The 19148-nt window shown below is 48.8% G+C and overlaps 1 protein-coding gene and 2 long non-coding RNA genes across 3 annotated transcripts in view; 1 reads left to right on the top strand and 2 right to left on the bottom strand.

The window, feature by feature from the left end:
• Positions 1-19148, bottom strand: part of LOC137486353 (uncharacterized) — a 417767-nt gene that overhangs the window by 114166 nt on the left and 284453 nt on the right. The gene's annotated exons all lie outside the window — the stretch shown is intronic.
• Positions 1881-5581, top strand: LOC137486326 (uncharacterized). Its single transcript, XR_011005690.1, has 2 exons — positions 1881-1963; positions 2070-5581. It is a non-coding gene; the product is annotated as an uncharacterized lncRNA (long non-coding RNA).
• Positions 4735-18242, bottom strand: LOC137486323 (ectonucleoside triphosphate diphosphohydrolase 2-like). The gene is made up of 9 exons (XM_068211507.1): positions 18033-18242; positions 15893-16010; positions 14258-14408; positions 13332-13491; positions 11716-11943; positions 10272-10544; positions 8860-8955; positions 7688-7819; positions 4735-6453 (listed from the first exon to the last, which is right to left on the bottom strand). The coding sequence occupies exons 1-9, from the start codon at positions 18144-18146 to the stop codon at positions 6226-6228; spliced, it is 1500 nt and encodes a 499-aa protein (XP_068067608.1). The 5' UTR covers positions 18147-18242; the 3' UTR covers positions 4735-6225.

Genomic DNA, 19148 nt, shown 5'->3' with positions numbered 1-19148 from the left:
GTGGAGTAGGGCTAGGACCCTGTGGAGCAGCTAAACTTTGCTCTTCGATTGAGCTTCTAGAGGTTTCCCCAGGAGATTCAGCTACCTGAATATCTAAGGAGGAGGCATTTCAAATTATTTGTGCAACATTAATTTTTGCTAATTCTAACCCAGTCAGTGAGTATTTCTGTTCTTAGCTACCTGCACATCCACAGGAAATGACAATTCTATCTTAAATGTTTTTCCATTTTTAAAAGTAAGTAAAATGCCAGTACTTCTAAGATCTCTCTGAGAAGGAGCACAGTTAGGAATCTCCATGGAGAGAGCTGCTGGAGCTGCCGACCATGTCAGCCCTGGTATTTCTAAAGCTGTGGCAGGCCAGCATTAATTAGTGTGTGCCAGGAGGTGAGCTGGCAAATGCCACAGCAGGTTGTGCCAGAACCCTGGCTCACATGGAGCATTCCTCCCAGGGTGAACCTCTGCATGGAATACTGAGTGTGAGGCAAATTCTGGGACAAAAAGCTGCACATTCCATGGTCCTGCCTGAGCCAAATGCTGATGTGCATTTCTAGTGGCCCTTGGTTTAGTGGAGAGGCTGCAGCTTGCCAGAGTAGGGAATGCTGGAAGGCAGCTGGGAGGGCAGAGAAAGGAACAGCACTGAGGTGGGATGTTTGTGGCTCCCACATCGTGTTTTCATTGCAGGTATCTGTCTTGGCTGGTATTTAATTACTTTGAAAGCTCTCCTCAAACTCTGCTGCAAATGACAAGCAGTGAGGTTTCACCTCATTTAGATCCCATCTGTAAGTGCTGCATAAATTAATGTGGTAGGAGGGGTCCTAGAAAACATCAGAGCAGTGTTACACGGCCAAAGACCCTGGGTTTAACCCAAAGATAGACACAGGGAAGTTAAAACAAGTTGGAAATCGCATTTCTGTTTTGCTGAATTAGGCATTAGGGTTTTTTAAAAACTTTTTATTGCAATTGTTTTGGTTTTTAACTACCTGTATTGCTTTTGGCTTGGAAACAGATTTTACTGTAAACACAACTGGTTTGGACAGAGTGGGGAGGGACTTCCTTTTCACTTTTGCATATTGCCTTCCCCTTTTGCTGAACAAGTGATCTCTGCGTGTGTGTACAGAGCTGATCCCACCCCTCAGCTCACAGGCACACAGCAACTGTCGTTCCTCTCTTGGTCCTTAACCAGTGAGATTGCAGCCTGTGTCTCTGAAACAGGATCCAGTCTGAACTGAGCCTCTACCTGGGGCTGGCAGGAGCCCAGACAGAAATCACAGAACTAATTATGTTTCTGTAGGTAAAAACCTGAAGCCCTGAGCTAAAGGAGGGACACTGGAGGATGAGTGTGATGAGAGCTGCCTCCAGAACCAGAGGGTTTTTGGCGTTGGGGTTATTCCAGGTTTATGATAACACTGAAGTGAGACGTGGGTATGTGCAGGTGTTTCCTCCTTTTTGTCTGATTGTTACTTCTAAGGATAAACAGTCTTGTTTTCCAGAAATTACTGCTGCTATGATATTGAAGTTATGAAGGTGAGAGGCTGATTCCAGAACCAGTTGTGGGATTCCTGCCTAAGGGAAGTCAGAATAGCTGAATGGGATCAAGCCACAGACCCACCCAGGCCAGTGTCTTGTCTCTAATGCTCTGCAGCAGTTACCAAAGAGGAACAGGGCAAACAGATATGGATGTGGCAGGTGGTTTGGGCAATTCTTTAGCCACAAGCAAGTAACTTTTTGTTTAATAGTCCCAATGGGTTATTATAAATTTATCTAATCACCTTTTGCAGCTATGTAAACTTCTGGCATAAACAGCCTCCTGTCCCGATGAGTCCTGCGGTTTAATTGCGATCAGCGTGGAAGAAGAGGTCCTTCCACTTGGTTTGATGATTTCCATTCACCAGGCTGTGAGTCTGTGCTTTCAGAGCTTTCACTCCAGGACTGTTTCACATTTTCTGTGATACTGTGAGACAAGGTAATGCTAAACCAGATTTTACTTTGTGTAATGTTTGGCATTAATTGGCGATTTACATCTCCTTCATATTTGAAACCTGTGAACTTTGAACATTGTTCCCATGAAGGTTCCACAACTCTTCTGCTGTTCCATGTCCAGTGATAAGCCTGATAGTTGTTGCCTTCTTCCGTGTGGAGGATCTGTTTCTCCTGAGACTTTCCACCAAGAAGTGGTGACTAATTTGGTCATGAGGTGCACATATGGTGACACCCCTGCTGTGAACAAAAATAAGTTTTCCTTCACACAAAAGTTGCTTTTATCATTCCTCTGTCTCTCTCAAACCTCCTCTTCATTCCCAGGGCACTTTTCTTCCTGGTAAGGATTATTCTTTCTCTCTCATGTTTCCAAAAGAGCCTTCATCCATACTCCATGCTAGTGCCCGTCTCCTTGCATAGAAGACTTTTTCCAATGCCATGGCTTCTTAAATCCCTGATCAGAGTGGCTTTCACATCCCACACAGAGAGTTTCCATACTGCAGTGTCTTTGCCCTGCATTCGCAAGATGTTCCCAGAGAAGCCTCCCTGCTAACTGATGTCATTTGTGGTGGGAGAAGCTGCTGGCTGTGTCAGAGATTTCCTTAGGCTTTCCGAGGGGTGCTCTGCCAGCCTCCCTCTCGTGACTGATCCCTGGCACTGCACACTACTACTGCAGCAGTTCCTGTTCTGTGTTTATGACTTGAACAGGGATCTGACAGCGTCCGACTGCAGAAGGGCTGTGACTATCTCACATGGAGGGAACCTGGTCACCTCAGTGTACAAGTACACACTGATGTCTGCACTTAGAAAACACCAAAACACTGGCATTTGCCTGGGTTTGACAGCATCGTGGAAGGACTTTTATATTAAGAAAGCTGTGGCAAAAATTGCAGGTTTTCTGATCCCAGTATTCCTTCATGCTGGTTTTTCTTCAGTGTGTTCAGAATTAGCTCTTGAAGTAGGAGTGACAGTCCATGAGGTAGGATATAAACATCATATGGCTGCCTGCTTCTCTGGAGAGACACTCAGATACAGGATCAGAGGCAGGGTAGAAGAACAACATGAAAATATACTGAAACTAAATCCAGCCATCCATGAAAGGCATTCCTCTCATCTTCTGCTGGGTTTGCTCCCCGAGAGGTTGTGGATTCCAGGGCCTCAGCTTGGGTCTCTCCTACCACAGGGAGCCTGGATATGTCAGAATGGGAAGAAAGAAACAACTCAGGCCCTGTGGATACTGCAGAGTGGAACTGCAGGCAATAAACTATTTCCCTCAATATTAATGGGAATTCATTGGGGCAACTCAGATGGGAGTACTGGTTGAGAATTCATGGTGCTTTGGGATGCCTAAATGACAGTTAAGCCCTAATAGCCAGGAGCAGGTCAGTCACCCTGTTTTGTGTCTGAAGCCAAAATAGAGAAAGTGCTTTCTGGTGTCAATTTTTTTATCTAATACATTTTATTTCTTTCTTGTTGGTATTTGCTGACAGCAGCAGAACTGCAGTTGCACATGAGCGGACTTTATTATCTGCCAGAAGATCTCTTCCATGGTTCAGCCTGAGTGAGAAGCGAGGGCCCTGTATATAAACATAAAGAATTTAAAGACAGTTAGAAAATCCTCATTATTTATCATTTCCACAGTTGAATTGTAACCAAAGGCCTGATGGCATCTTTGTTTCAAAGTGAGTGAGTTCATCTAGAATCTCCTTTTAAGTAGATTTCGACTGTCCAAGCAATCTGGGCATTTATTCTGCAAATTTATTGTGGGGCTGACATGAAGAAGCTGCTCTATAGAGAGCTGGGAGGAAGGAATATATTATCAGTATTAGTCTCCTTTCTTCTCATAGATTCCCCATTTTGTTATTTTATGCCATTTTTTATTACCAAAACACCAGTTTTAAAATCCCGGTTTATCTTATCATCTAGTAAAAACATCTATAAATGTTTTTATCTGTCAGAAAAAGAAGTCATTGTGGGTTTCTGCATGGCAGAGCAGTGTTCATTGTCAAAGTGGCTCAAGGGGCAAGGATTTAATTCAGTGGCACGTGCAAGGCAAAAGTGAAATGTCAGGAAGCCACGCTGAGCTCATTGCCTAATTACTCACTTATTATCTGTGTGGAAGTCCCAAAGCTTCTAAACAAGAGCTTGGGGAAGTTTTGGCTGATATCCTTTTCTCTTGGACCCTGGGATCTATTCTAATTCAAGAAAGTGCAGTGACTGACAGGCCAGAGCACCTGGAGTCCAGGAGTTCCTGGCATCTCACTGGCTTGTTTCCATTTCTGACAGTGGTAGGATTCTTCCTCAGCAGGTTCCAAATCTGAGCCTGGAATCTCAGAGCTCACCCCTATGCTGTCAGGTCACCGAGCCAGAGCTCTGTTAAAGGATTGGATTTCCAGGTGCAGGATGAATGAAGTCTCAGGAATTTCCTGATATTGCTGACTCCAAGATAACCTCTGTATTTTTTCTATGCCACCTTGCCTGGATGCCTCCTACCTTCTTCAGATGGTTTGAGCAAAAAACACATCAAAAGGTGTAGGCATGTCTCATCAACTAAATACCAGCAGTTGAGTTATCTGAAATCTTTTCCTTTCGCTGGAAAGAAAGTGCCTTCAGGGGTTCTCACTGTGTACCCCAAAAGTACACAGCAAAACAGCTCTTGAGTAGAGGCAGCAGCAGCACCCCCATCCTGCTCACTGAAACACTCTGTGTTCACAATTACCCCCCTGCTTTGATCTCTTGCCAAGAATAACACAGACAGTCTATTAAAATATTTTTAATGACATGATATAATTAAAAATATCTAACTTGCAACTCAAAGAAATGAATATGAAGCTTGTTTAAGTCTGTTTCCACAGCCCTCTAAACTTGACTGGCAGGTTCCAAACCTTCATTAATTGGCCTGAAAATGCATGAATATCCCAATATTATGGGGTGTGTGTGTCCTATATTATCAGTTGGGAGCACAAGGGATGAATAATCAGATTTGAAAGGATTTAGGTGCCATGGTAGCTTTAAAAATCCTGCAAGGCTCACCACTGCATCTGTGAGCATTTACATTTCTGTTTAAAGTGGTCTGAAAAGCCTTGGAGACGCTCCTCCCTGAGGCTCTTAACAGTCTGTGTATTTTAATTCTCTGAAGCAGTTGAGAAAGCTCTAAATGCCTTAGTCAAAGGACAGTGCTTGTGAATCGATCCTTTTTCTTCACAGTAACACAGAATTCGTACAGCACCTCATCTTTCAGACATGCAGAACAAACCAGAGGAGCTGGAATGACTGCCAGGTCCCAGGGGAATCCTGACTATTAGATCATAAAGTAACTCTGGTCATGGTGAAATATGAAAGTGACAATTAGGAAAGCTTCTGTTCCTGAGTCTGCTCTGCTCTAAAGGGCAGTGTCAGCTGAGACACTTCCAGAGTCAGCAAGGGAAGCAGGTCAGTGCAAATGAACAAACAGGTGAACCTCAGCCCAGCATGAGACCAGCTTTAGCAAATGTGAAATTAAATGTGTTAGAGTCCTTGCTAAAGAGTTTAAAATACTAATTTTAACCCTGTGTGGCCATGACTCAGCTGAGAGACAAAAACTCAGCTGTGCATCTGTGTCCTTTGTTTCTCCTTTGATCCTCTGCAATTTTGTAGAGGCCAAGACTAAGAAGGATTGGTTTTGAAGGATTCCTGGTCAGCAGGAGCGTTCATTGAAGAGACACGTGGCCGTCATCACTGAGATGGAAGCACAGACAGTACAGGCAGAAAATACTTGCATTTTTTCTAGAACATGGAAGCAGTTGGCTCTTACATTCTGACTGTATTTTAATGCCCTTCCAGTCTTCACTAATGGCAATACTGCAGGTATCATCTCTTGAGAGGCCACAGAAGAGGACAGAGTACATTTTTCAGGCAGCACCTCTTCTGATTTGACAGGATTATACAATATTAGCTTCACAATAGCTCAGGGCCTGCCTGCTCAGAGGCATCATTTCATGTCTGACATGAGTAATCCCAGCTGTAGCCCAAGGAAGAGGCATGCAGGCTGTTCTTGTTTGGAGAATGAATAGCTTGCCATCCACCAGGAATCACAGACTTCCTGTGGAGCAGGATCCATTTTCTAAAGTACAGTAGTGCAAGTACCAGCAAGTTGCTGGGAGCCCTTCAGGAAAATCACTTTTATCCTCCAGTGACTTACACCTCTGTGATTTCTGTCTGGACCCTGTTGACTGTGCTCTGACAAGAGTCTTGAGTCACAGAAAACCATCAGTCATCAAAAACACTGCTGTTCCTGTGACTGGAGCTGCTCTCCTTGGCCATCACTCGGTATGAGATGCGCATGAAGGAGCCCATGAGCAGCACGACGAAGAGGATCAGGAGCAAGGACCAGACCCCCGGCTCAATCCCCTTGAGGAAGCTTGGGCTGTCCTGGGGGATGGTGCTGGTCAGACTCAGCAGGTACCCAAGAGTCCAGCCAGATGATCTATCACCCATCTGTTGAAATAAAAAGGAGAGGTCAGAAGAGGAGACGGCCTGGACTCCAGCTGTGTTTCTGTGCACGGGCCCAAGGCTTTGTATGTATTATCTGAGACTGATGCAAGGAGTTGGCATGCAATGAGGAGCTCTCCCACTCTCAGTGCCCTGAGTACACCAACAGGCCTTAATGGCACTTCCACCCACACCTCTGCCCACGGGCATGGCCACTCCATGTAAGCTCTGGCCTGGACAGGCCCCTCTCTCCTGAAGGAGACTGTTGTAGGGAGTGTTGTTCTCTGCTTATTGATGGGTTTTTCTAGTGGATCTCAAGTCTGCATTGTGGATAGTTGTCTCTCTGGCCCTGGTTGAACCTCAGACCTATGGTTTAGGTTGCTTGTCTCTGTCTTTCCAGGCTGGGGTCCCTGGGGGTCCTGGACCTACCTCATTACCTTGCCTTTTCTACTGGTCACTACTCAGCCCTGCTCAGTGAGACCATGGCTGTGATTGTCAGTTGTGAAGAGGTCTGGGAACAGGCTTTCTTTTCTTTTGTGAAGGGAATGATCTGAGTCAAATCTCCCTGTCCTTAGGGCCTCCAGATCCTGGAGCAATTTCATACCTTATTAGAGGTTAGGTTAGATTATTAGATATTAGGAAGAAATTCTTCTCTGGATAGGGGGATGAGGCCCTGGCACAGGGTGCCCAGAGAAACTGTGACTACTGTGACTACCCCTGCATCCCTAGAAGTGTCCAAGGCCAGGCTGGATGGGGCTTGGAGCAACCTGGGATAGTGGAAGTAAGGGGGTGGAATGAGAGGAGCTTTAAGTTTCCTTCCAATCCAAAACCAGTCTAGGATTCTATGATGAATCCTAGACTGATGAAGGTATTTATCAACCCTCATGCGTATAAAGGTGGTTGCAGAAAGGTAGGGAAACGCCTTTTGGCTCAGGAAATGTTATCAGCAGCTTGTCCTTAGTGTTAAGTGGAGATCAGGCTTCCTTCCCTGTCAACACAGATTTCTAAAGATGGTGTTGATCCAGAGGAGATTTTTGACCCATGTGTTTTTCAGAGAGGACAAGTGTAGTCTCTGGCTCTTTGACACTGGTTTTCTTGTTTATCACAACTGTGAATCCATTTTACAAAACTGTCCTGCTGGAGAAGCCCAGCTGGTTAGGGCTTGTCAGTGTGGGAACAGACTGGCTGTACTGGGACCAGCCCTCCTGGTAACTGGGAACACTGTGCTGTAGGAACTGACCTTCTGGAATGCAGTCCAAACATGCTGGTCAAAGTCAAGTGTGTATCCTCTTGTACTGAGATGGAAGATGAAGGCAGACACAGTGCAGTAATCAACAAGTGTATCCAGGCTTGCTTGGGACTCCCTAATCAGCTGGTGCCATTTCCAGAACAAAAAAAAAAGATGATGGGGGAGAAAAATAAAAGAAGTAAATACTCAATAGCCGAATTTCAGGCCTGCTACAGCCTCTCCTTTCCTGTTCTGAAACTGACTCTGGGACTGCAGGAGGGGTTTGTGTCCTATGCAGACTGCAACCACATTTCCTGCATTCACTGGGCTGTGGGGTAGAAATCCATGTCATCTGTTACTGCCTTTGTTCCCATCTTACTAAGCCAGATCCAAGAGCAGCAGGACTGACAGCCAGGTTGCCTTGCTGGTGAATTGCTTGGTAGGATTGATTCCCTGCTCTCTAATTAGGATGAGCCGATGCTGCAGCCTTTCTCCCAACTGGAACATTGGGATCTTTCTCCTCCTTCCAGAGGAGAATGCTTTAGGGGACTGCTTATGGCTCATTAACAAACACTGGAGAAATTGCCCCATTTGAATGTTACTGTGGATGCTCCATTAGTGTAAATGCAAATGAGGGTGACCTCATAACCACCAACTCAGGGAAAGAAGTGACAAACTCCCTCTGGCTTGGGCTCTGTGGGCCCAGGTGAAATGGGAGCAATCCTGGAGTCTGAGTGGACGTGTCCCTTGCACTTAAGGACAGAAGGATAACAGAAAGACCAAGGTGATGTGCAGGAGTGAGTAGACAACCTTCCTGTTTACTCCTTAAAAAACTGTAAAAGGTATTTGTGGCTTTTCATTTAATTAGGTCCAAGTGTTACCAGCAGCAGCTGGGATTTGAGAGGAAGGAAGATAAGTGGAGCCTGTTTCCTCAAAGTAAAAAAAAAAAACAAAAACAAAAAAAACAAAAAAACCAAACCAAAACAAAAACCCAAAAAAAACCCCACAAAAAACCAAAGAAAAGCCCCACAAAAAACCAAAACCTACAAAATCCAGACAAATCCAAATTTTTCCCTGAGGGAGCCAGTAAGTTACAGCTCTGTCAGTCTGAACCCTGAGTGCTTTTGCAACAAAGTGTTCCTTGCTTCCCACTCTCCCTGCTCACCGAGTTACTTCACAATTACCTCTTTGACGGACATCCCACACAGCCTCTTGACAGCCTGACCCAAGTCAGGAGAAGGTGCAATTCCTCTCATGAAGTCCATGGCCTCAGAAACCACCTACGACAGCAGCAGAAATAATCATCAGGTGGGACTGTGCTCTGGGTCCTTGGACTGCACACCAGAAATTACCCCTAGAAGTGGGGGGCAGTGGCTGAGCATTGCCAGGGTGCCCTTGGAGTGCAGGGTTGGTTCCAGTGCCTTGGAAGGGCTTAAGGGACATGAGCAGAGCTGTTTCTGTCTGGAGATGGAAACAGGTCTGTTCCTAGCATGCATCCAGCAGCCTTCCTGGCCTTGCCTGGATAAGTAGACTGATCATAGAATCAAAAAATCATATTGGTAGCAGAAGATGTCTAAAATCAAGTTCAGCCATTAACCCAGCACTTCCAAGCCCACCACTAAACAATGTCCCTAGGTGCCACATCCTACACAGCTTTTAAGTCCCTCCAGGGATGGTGATTCCACCACTGCCATGGGCAGCCTGTGCCAGGGCTTGACAACCCTTTTGGTGAAGGAATTTTCCCTAATATCCAGTCTAAACCGCCTCTAGCACAGCCTGGGGCCGTTCCCTCTCCTCCTGTCCCTGTTCCCTGGGAGCAGAGCCCGACCCCCCCGGCTGTCCCCTCCTGTCAGGAGTTGTGCAGAGCCACAAGGTCCCCCCTGAGCCTCCTTTTCTCCAGGCTGAGCCCCTTTCCAGCTCCCTCAGCCTCTCCTGGGGTCCAGCCCCTTCCCCAGCTCTGTTCCCTTCACTGGACACACTCAGCTTCTCAGTGCCCTTCTTGCCCAAAACTGAGCACAATACCCATTGTGTAACCTCACCAGTGCTGAGGACTGGGAGAAGATCCTGATGCTCCTCAGCACCATGTCCATGGGAGACTCAGGAGCAGGGAGCTGGGGAAATTTCCAGTTACCCTTCCTGGAAATGCCCTCTGCTTGTCCTCGGATCTTGAGCTACTTCTGGCTTAACAATCCAATGTCTTTGGCCACTAAGTCCAGGTTCTCAGGTAGAAGGGTGCTTGTGGTGCAGCATGACCAGAAGTTTGCTAAGAGAGGGGCAGAGGATCTCCAGCTGTACCGCAGACCTGGTGTGGGAAGACCTCAGCACACAGCTCCTGACTGTCCCATCCCTGCTGGCTCCATGGAGCCCTAGAGTTGGTCTCAGCAGCAGACATTGAGGAGACAGAGATGAAAAAAGCTCCCCCACAGTCACTGTGGGAAGCCAGTGGTCCATGTTTGAACAGCTGTGTGGCAATGAGGGGGAGAGGGCAGGAGTGTCATGGTCTGGATGTTGCCACTGTATTTATTAATGGTCAAACTGGTCCCATTTCATGGGTTCCTCATGCAAGTTGCTTACCCCAGTGTAAATGAGAACTCACCAGAAGCCTGGTCTGAAGGGGTTTGAGACCACTGCTGAGGGAATGCTTGAAGAAGCTGCAGGAAGAGGAAGAGTTGAACAGGCTTTGCACGAGGTTCATGCAGGCTGTGGGATTGCTGGAGCCTGTGATGTTGAAGACCTCCTTGGGGCCAGGGATGTCCTGTGTGTCATCACTGGCAGCACAAGGCCCAGCATGCACCAATTGCCACTGCACTTCCTGGGAGTAGGTGAGGGGCCAGCAGGGATTGGACACAGTTTTAGCCCTTCTGTGATCCTAGAGGCAGAATAAAACAAGGACAGAGGCAGCAAGAGAAGACATTGGTGTCCCAGGGCTTCACACAGGAAGAGGGAATGTAACATGGTTAGGAACAAGTTTCCCCAAGCACCACAGTGCTGAGATGGAGCAGGGAGGCTGTGAAAGCTTTGCTAAATCTTATGTCATCGAGTCAACCACGAGGCCCAGCCAGGTCCCAGTGCAGTGACTGGACCTGCTGAGAGGTGATGAGTCCCAGCCCTACCACCCTCCCTTAGAGCACAAAAACAACTTCATGCATCCTGTGCTTTTCCTAGTTGCAAGAAGGAGGCTGTTCTGATCTGCCTTCCAGATGGTTCAACCCCACAAGAATCAGTGTTTCTTATCTCTAGCAATTCAGCACTATAACTGCGGTGAAGTTGGTATCCAGTGTGCGACATTCAGGTCTCAAATAAGGGCAAGTGGGGTTTATAGGGAGGAAAGTGAATGGGCATGGAGCAGTTAATTCCTGAAAAACACAGTTTTGATGAGGACTACGGTGATTCTTGAATTTGTACCATTCTATACCACTCTTTTCTTCCCCCCCCACTCCCCAAGTGAAATAAAGTTTGGAAGAACCAAAACATTGGCATGTTTTCAAAATGAAATATTGCTCTGTTAAAGTCAGCAAAGGAAATACCCCAAGTGGAAGATCCCAGCTGGTTCCTGGGTGCTCCCATTCCAGGATGGAGGAGCAGTTCCTAGAAGTCAAGGCAAGCCTTGCCTCTCCTCACCCTGAAGGTGATATTGACACCTCTGAAGAGCAATTTTTCGCTTGTGTGTATTAAGTAGGAGCCAAATAGAACCTGTAAGTAGGAAACCCTTGAATTGGTGCCTGTGTGTCTGCTTGGAGGGAGAGAAAGTTTTACAAATGCACTGGGTTTTTCTAATATATGCAAACAGCCTCTACTGAGGAGGGATTGACTTTAAAGTGATCGACACTTTGCCCATTACCACACCTTGTGCAGCTGCCATTTGGTGGTGTTGTGCCCCTGAGCAGACACTCACCTGGATGAGCACAGAGAGCAGAAACTCACCTGGATGAGCACAGAGAGCAGACACTCACCTGGATGAGCACAGAGAGCAGACACTCACCTGGATGAGCACAGAGAGCAGACACTCACCTGGATGAGCACAGAGAGCAGAAACTCACCTGGATGAGCACAGAGAGCAGCCTGCGGCGGAGCTGCTCCGTGCCGTGGCAGGGGCACTGGTGGGTGTGTACCCTGCGTGTCTGCCCATAGAGCTGCAGCCTCACTCCCTCCTCTGGGGCCTGCTTCTCTTCTTCCAGCTCAGAAGTGAGCTGTGCTGAGGTTCCTCCCACGGACAGGACTCCTGCCATCCCCTTCGTGGAGGGGACCAACTGTCCTTGCCAGTCATACTGACCCAAAAAGAACAAGAGAGGTCAATCCTTGAGACTTCTCCATCTCAGTCACAGCCAAATGCCAGCATTAGTGCACAGAGAGAGAAAGCAGCTGATAGTGACCACAGCCCAACACTTTTCTGCCCACAGGACATAAGGATGCTGAACCAGTGGCTTTGGAGGGAACAGAGGAGCCAGTGTACAGGCACTGCCACCTGCACAGAGCCTTCCCACAGCCTGTGGGGGCAAACAGGGCTGCTCAGCCTGGATGGCTGCACTAGCAGTGGTCTCAGCAGGCAGGAGAAGGGGACGGTGGAGAGGGTGGTGAGGAGTGGCAGGGACGTTTCCAAGAGCGCAGATATGGGTTTCAAGTGCTGCCTTGATGCTAAAGTGATCCTTCTGTCAGAAGAACCCTGTGGCATCATCTCCTGCAGTCTTGCAGAACTGACTTTGGCAATGCTGAAGTTTGCAGCACAGGCAGGAGAGTTTACATGGGGTAAACACTCTGAGCCTGGCCTCCAGGCTGTATTGCTGTCAACAGGTCTGACAATTCCTTGACCAGTGTATGCTTGCTGCTGGTTATCAGAACTACTTTTCACATCCCTAATGAGGAAGAACTCAGTCTAACCCACATTTCTCTTGCCCTCTGAGTTCTTTTTGACACCCTTTGGCTTAAGAAGTGATGGGTGAAACAAGGAAACTGAAATTATTTTCTTTTTGTTTAGCAAGTGCCTTCTAAATACAGAGCAGGCCTCCCTGCTGTCTCACTGAGAGAGGCTTTTGGTTTAGCAGCAACAGAATCTGCTTCTCTACCACCCACAGGACTCCCTATGGGACAGCTGGACTCCAGTGACAATCCCACAGTACTCCACAAACACCAGCAGCTCCTGTTTGATGCCCCATGGCCAGGCTATGTGAGGTCTTCTATGTGAGCATCCTGGATGTGCTGGACAGAAAGCCCCATGTCTGTTAGGGCACACATGGACGTGTTCATGGAAGGCCAGAGCAGAGATTTTGTTCTTCAGCCTAGTTATGACCATGGAATCACAGAATGGTTTGGGCTAGGAGGAATATAAAAGCTCACCTCATTCTAACCCCCTGCCATGGGCAGGGACACCTTCCACTATCTCAGGCTGCTCCAAGCCTCATCCTACCTGGCCTTGGACACTTCCAGGGATGGGGGAATGGGGCAGCCATAGCTGCTCTGGGCACCCTGTACCTCACCACATCACCTCAACTAGCTGGTGCTGGATCTAAGCTGCCTCCTCTGAAAGGCAGTGGAAGTTGTACTGAAGCTTTGTTTTAAGTACAGGGGTTTACCCATCCCACCACTTGTCTCTGTGGCTGTCTCTTAACAGGAGCTGCTCAGCCCAGCTCTGTGTGCCCTAGGGTAAATCATCCTTTACCTTGAAGAAGTTCTCCAGGATGTAGTTAACAGCAACCCAATTGAATGCTTCTTCCTCTGGGCTGGACAGGATTCGTGCCCCTTGAAAGTTGAAGGGGGATGACTTCAGGGTTCCAGTCAGAGCTGCAAGGAGACTGTCAGAGAGGATGGGATGGGTGAGGCTAAACACAAAAGAAAAAGAAGGCACATTTGATGTTACAGGACCTTGCCAGGAGCTGCCTGCAGTGGGAGCACACTGCAGGGCTTCTGCTGTGCTCCCTACTTTCAGTAGTAGCCCCAGAGCCACAGTGACAATCCCACTCCTGCTGCTGCTTCCCCCTCCCCTCGCATGGCACTGGAGGCAAGAACAGCAGAGGGCTGGTTTGAACAACTGTGCCACTGTTTAAGAATTTAGGACCTTAGTACCCTCTGTCACTGAGGAAATCCTCTGGCCCTATCCCACTGGTCTGCTCCTCTCCAGACCTTACTTTTCCCCAGTGTCTAAAAGGAGATCAAGGTCCCAATAATGTGGTGACTGAGAAGAGGGTCCACATGAGTGTGTGATAAGGGTGAACCTTCCCACCACCATTTCCAATTTGCTGACAAGAAGCACTCCTGCAAGCCCATGTGGGCTGTCACACAAACGGAAAACACTTGAACTTCCAGACTGATGGGTGTTTTCCCAAGCTCTAATTGTGAAAGTGTAATTGTGAAGGAGACACTACCAGCCTGGCAGCAGTTGCAGGACTGTCATCTTCATGGCTGCCTGGGGCAACACATGGAGACACAGCCATGCCATGGTCCTCTCTTCAGGGCCTGAGGAAGGTTTACCTGGCTAGCAGATTAGGGATGGCTCACACTGCACAGCAGACAGGTTGAGATGCCTGTTACAGAATGATCCCATGATGTGTGCTGATCTCTGGGTGTGGGTTTGAAACTTTCACTCACTTCAGCTGCCTCATGCTGGCGGTGGCTCCCAAGTACAGCGGGGTTTGGCTGTGCTGCTCTGCTGGTATCTCATTCTGGGCCCAGTTCAAACATGGCTCCAAGCTCTTCCCAACTTTCTGAGGAGAATCTGAGTAGCTGGAGACTCCTGGACCTGAGGACCATGGAATAGAATGGAATTTTAAGGGAAGTTATGGGAGAACTGTGAGAGCTGTTGCCCCAGAGATTGCTATCCTAGGACATGATTAAGACAGAACCTGTCACAGGGGGAATGCAGGAGGTCTTCCAGGTATCCATCCTGCTAAAATATGGAACTGAGACCAGAACGTGCATAGAAATCCCAAATTACACTAAGACTACCCTAGCTCTGCAGATGAGACATCTCTACCAGCCACATGACTGCTGCAACAGCTGAGGCTGTCTCAGCCCACAGAGGGAAAAATGTGGCTTTAGTTGCTATAGAAATAAGCAAAGGACACACAGAGGCTGATGTGTCACCTCTGTCCTCCAGCCACCGAGCCCCTGCTGGCAAGCAAGACACCCCTGCCCTAGAGGAAGCCAGTGCTCTGCAGAGGGAAGCTGTGTGCCAGCCTTGACTCATTTTTCCAGCAAGTCAGTGGGGTCTTAAATGTTGGTTTTGAACTACTACCCAGGAAGAGTCTCCCTTCCCCATTCTCCTGATTCCCTCACCAGGTGCTTTGGTCTCTGTGGCTGTGCTGCCATGCAGACAGGACCACTCACACCTGGGCTCGAGACCTGCCTGGGCCTCTTGTGCTGCTGCTGACAGCAAACTGCCACACAGAGCTGCTGCTTAACCCAGCTACTGAACGAGGGACACGTACAAGGTTTCAGGGAGCCCTTCTTGCTTCTTCTCTGTGTGATTTCTGTTGTTTACAGCCTGTAAGGGCACAAACCCTGTTCCCTGCTTGCTGTGCAGCTGCCCTCCCACAGCACGCTGCTGCTGAGGGCTCAGTCCTTCCCAGCATCCCACTATAACCAGGCTTTAACATCAAAGCAAGATTAGGAGATAGGGAAGGAAAACCCCATGCATTATTGCATGAAAGCCTCTCAGCTGGCATTGGCAGGGACAAACAGATTAAAATTTGTGAAGAAAACCCCCAAATTCTCTGAAATGGGACACCTAAAGGTAAGCTGAACTCATGCTTGTGCTGTCAAATGTGATATAGGGGATTGGAGTCTTTGCAGCTCTTTTGTCCTGGAGCTACCTCACTTACTGCCCAGGGCACAGTCAGGAGGAGGCAGAACTTAACCAGGAGTCATCCTGCAGTCAGATTTGTCTCCATTGCTGTTCACTGCCTCTCCTGGGTGAGAAGCTCCAGCAGCCTTGGCTCTATCACTGAACCATATGCACATCAAGACAAGCCACATCCTCTCTGCATGCTTCCTTGCTTGCAGCAGCCCCAAAATCCTGACACCTGCTACTGCCAAGTGCCTGATGTCCAGCTGTGTGTGGCTAAATCCACCCATGCTGAAAATAAGTAACTTGTGCTTCACTATTTCTGAGCACAGCTGGATGGTGCAGGAGCCAAGGACTTTATGGCACTGGTCCATGCACAGGTTTTTCCATCTGTCCCATGCCAGTTGCACAGACCATTGAGCAGGAAATGGGCACCTTACCTTGCACAGGACAGGAGCTGCATCCTTTGATCACCCCGGTCTTGTTTGCCTTGGTGTTTGTCCACTGGTAGATGAACAGGATGGTGCGGGATGGGCCAGCATCCAGAACAATGCCATACTGGAAAAACCCCAGAACATTCTACTGAAAATCACTATGGAATGCATGCTGACTGATATTGTAGGGTTACCCAGCATATATAGGTATTCTGGGTGACCCCTGGGCCTGCACTGCAGTGTTTGAGTTTGCTTGTTACATTCAAACAGCAGGCGAAGCCAGAAGATGATGAGGATTTGAAGGGAGCCATCTGCATTTCTGAATATATATGAGGAACAGCAGGAGTGGAGAAACGCCCAGAAGTACATCAGCCCTACAGTGGCATGCGCTGGAGCTGCTCCTGAAACCAGGCAGAGGGCTTCCCCTGAGAGCTGAGCCACCTGGAGCTCAGGAAAAACAGGTCCTAAAGCAGTGGGAGATGGCACTGTTCTCCACTGATTCTGGGACTCAAACTGCTGCTGATTGGTTTGCTCAGGTTTTTGTGCAGGTTTTTTTTTTCTCGCTTGTCCCAAGAAACCCAGGACTCGGGTGTCTCTTTGATGTCCCACTGCAGTGATGGTGTGACACAAGCTAGGTTTGCCCCGATGTGTGCAGAGCTGTGGGAGCTGCAGCGACCAGCACAGACACTGTACAACACAGCAGCCCCTCAGAGACAGAGATGGTGTCTTGGCAGGAAGAGCAGCAGCAGTGGACATGACCAGCTCAGCCCCTTGTCCCCGGGTAGCTCTGCTATTGCCCAGACCAAGGGCTCTCTGTCTCTTTGTCCCCAGTGTTTGTCTGTTTGCTGCTGACCAAGCCTTGCTGCTCCCAGAATATGAAGGTGAGCAAGGGGAGGCCACTGGACTACCCTGCAGCACAGCTCTGGATTTCCCCACACCCAAAATAGCTCCAGAGCTAGCCTAGGGCTCCTCTGCTCCTATTACATGACCCCAGTTTGGGATATCTCCTACACAGGAAGGAAACTCATGAGCTGCATGGTAGTGTGTGGTCAAAGCTGGATCTGACACAAAAATAGAGCTGTGACTGAGTGGGAGGAGAAACCTCCTGAGAGGTTGATGTTAATGCCACCAGAAGGGTTTCAGCACCAGCCAGGGCTGGCTGCAGCCTCTGAGTGAGGCTGGCTGCCTGCTGCCCTCCTGGAGCTCCCAGTTGCACCAGTCTTGGCAGCCAGGCCAGGGGCTGGCGGGGCTGGGCTGGAGCAGCAATGCGGAAGGAGGCTGGAGCTCCCTGCCCCAGCCTGCTGGCATCCTCCCACACCAGTGACAGCTCGGATTTCTAGCAGGGACATGTTGGCTGCCGCAGAAGAGGAAGAAAGGAATGGCATTGGTGGAGAAACACGGAATTTTTTTCCTCCTTCAGAAAATTAGAGGCTGCTGCTGGGAGCGCAAGGGAGAAGGGGAGGGATTACCACATTTATGCCCAGCTCAACACCAGGAAAGGACAGAACAAGGAGCAATAAGGGGGGTTTTAATCGAGTTTTGTTTCTGAGAGGAACATGGAGGAGGGGTGCTATTTCTAAACACGCAGGATAGCCTCCTTCTGTTGGGTGAAACCATGGTGTGCCACTGAGCTCATCTCAGCAATGGGAGCATCAAGAGACAGAGCCGGTGGGCATTAACACCCCCAGACCTGACCCAGCTGTGAGGAGCACACTGGCTCTTTGACTGAAATCAAGATAGGACCAAAGAGAAGAAGGCATGAAAGACAATTTGTTTTTAAGACAGAAGCAGCAGTTCAGGGGCACATTCCTACTGACTTTTGAGAGGGACCTAGCTCTTTCTCTGCAGTGACACCACTGGTTCCTTGTTGCTCTGGGGCAGCTCCTGACGTGGGCTGCCCCCGCTCAGCCTGCCCTGAGCATCTCCACTGATCCATGGACCATATCCAGCCTGCATTCCCTGACCAATCAAAGGAGTGGGCTTGTTTCTGGTTTGAAAACCTACAGCGTGTTGAAAGATGCCAACCTGTCCTGACAGTCTTGTTGCAGTTCCCTCCTCAGTTTGTAAGTAGCTCAATAATAAAATAACATAAAAAGCAACAAAACAGCCCAGCTTAGCTGCCTTCTACCCCCTGGAGAGCCCTTACCTTGGTCCTGAGTGGGGCCACGGGCACATCTTTGGTGGAGACACAGAGCAGCACGATGCCCGTCAGTCCCGCTACGATCACCAGCCAGGGGGGAAGCAGCTCACGCCAAGACATGAAGAGCGTTCTCCTTTCACCAGAGAGGAAGCAGTGGAGCAGCAAACCCGCTGCTTTAACAACCTTTAAAAAGAGCAGAAAGGCGTGGCCAGGGCCAGGCTCTGACTGCAGCCCAGCCCCAAGCCACAGGGACCACAGGGACGCGTGGGCCTGGCTGTGATGTGTCAGGCAGCTCTGCTTTCCCTTCCATCCCTGCTGCCCATAAATAACAGGAGGGCTCCATGCCCATCCCAGAGCGAGCTGTGCAACGGCACCGCTGCAACCTCGAAACTGCCCCAGGCAGCGGGGTTGAGGTAAACACAAATGTGGGGTTAACTCAGCTGGGTAATAAGCAGAAGGCAGGCAAAACTCATCCCTTTGGTATTCCATGTCTGGCAGTGTGAGCTTTCAAATTAGAAGTTGGGGAAACTGCGTGTCACTGGATTTATTTCTGAGGGCATGAGACTTGACTTTATTTCTGAGGGCTCCCTGACAGCCTCCCTGTGGAAAATAACCAAGGCTCAGGCTTCATGAAACACACGCCTGCTTTCTCCTGACAGTGCCACAAAGTCTCATCCCTGCAAATGGAAATTGTGAAGAAAACTCCATGGCTGCTCGCACTGAGGCATTTGGCTGATTGCTTGTGTCCACAGACTGGTCATGGGTCTGAAGGTCAAACCAGGAATAGAGAAAGGCCACTTCTCTGTTTTTGGTGACGTTTCCTCTTTTCATTGCTGTCTGCCCATGAGGAAGCCTCAGACACCCCCAGGAACCCCAAGCTTTGCTGCATAGAAACATGGAATCTCAGAATCTCCTGAGCTGGAAGTGACCCACAAGAATCAAGTCCAACCCCTGGCCCTGCATAGGACACCCCCAAGAGTCCCACCATGTGGAAGCTCCTGGAGCAGGTCCTGTGGAGAGCTGCTAAGTTGGTCAAGGCTCTGGAACATTTCTCTTGCGAGGAAAGGCTGAGGGAGCTGGGCCTGTTCAGCCTGGAGAAGAGACAGCCCAGAGGGGACCTCA

This window comes from Anomalospiza imberbis, chromosome 21 (genome assembly GCF_031753505.1).
Source record: "Anomalospiza imberbis isolate Cuckoo-Finch-1a 21T00152 chromosome 21, ASM3175350v1, whole genome shotgun sequence".
Taxonomy (NCBI): Eukaryota; Metazoa; Chordata; class Aves; order Passeriformes; family Viduidae; genus Anomalospiza; species Anomalospiza imberbis.
Note: the sequence above shows the minus strand (reverse complement) of the source record. Positions and strands in the feature narration are given on the sequence as shown.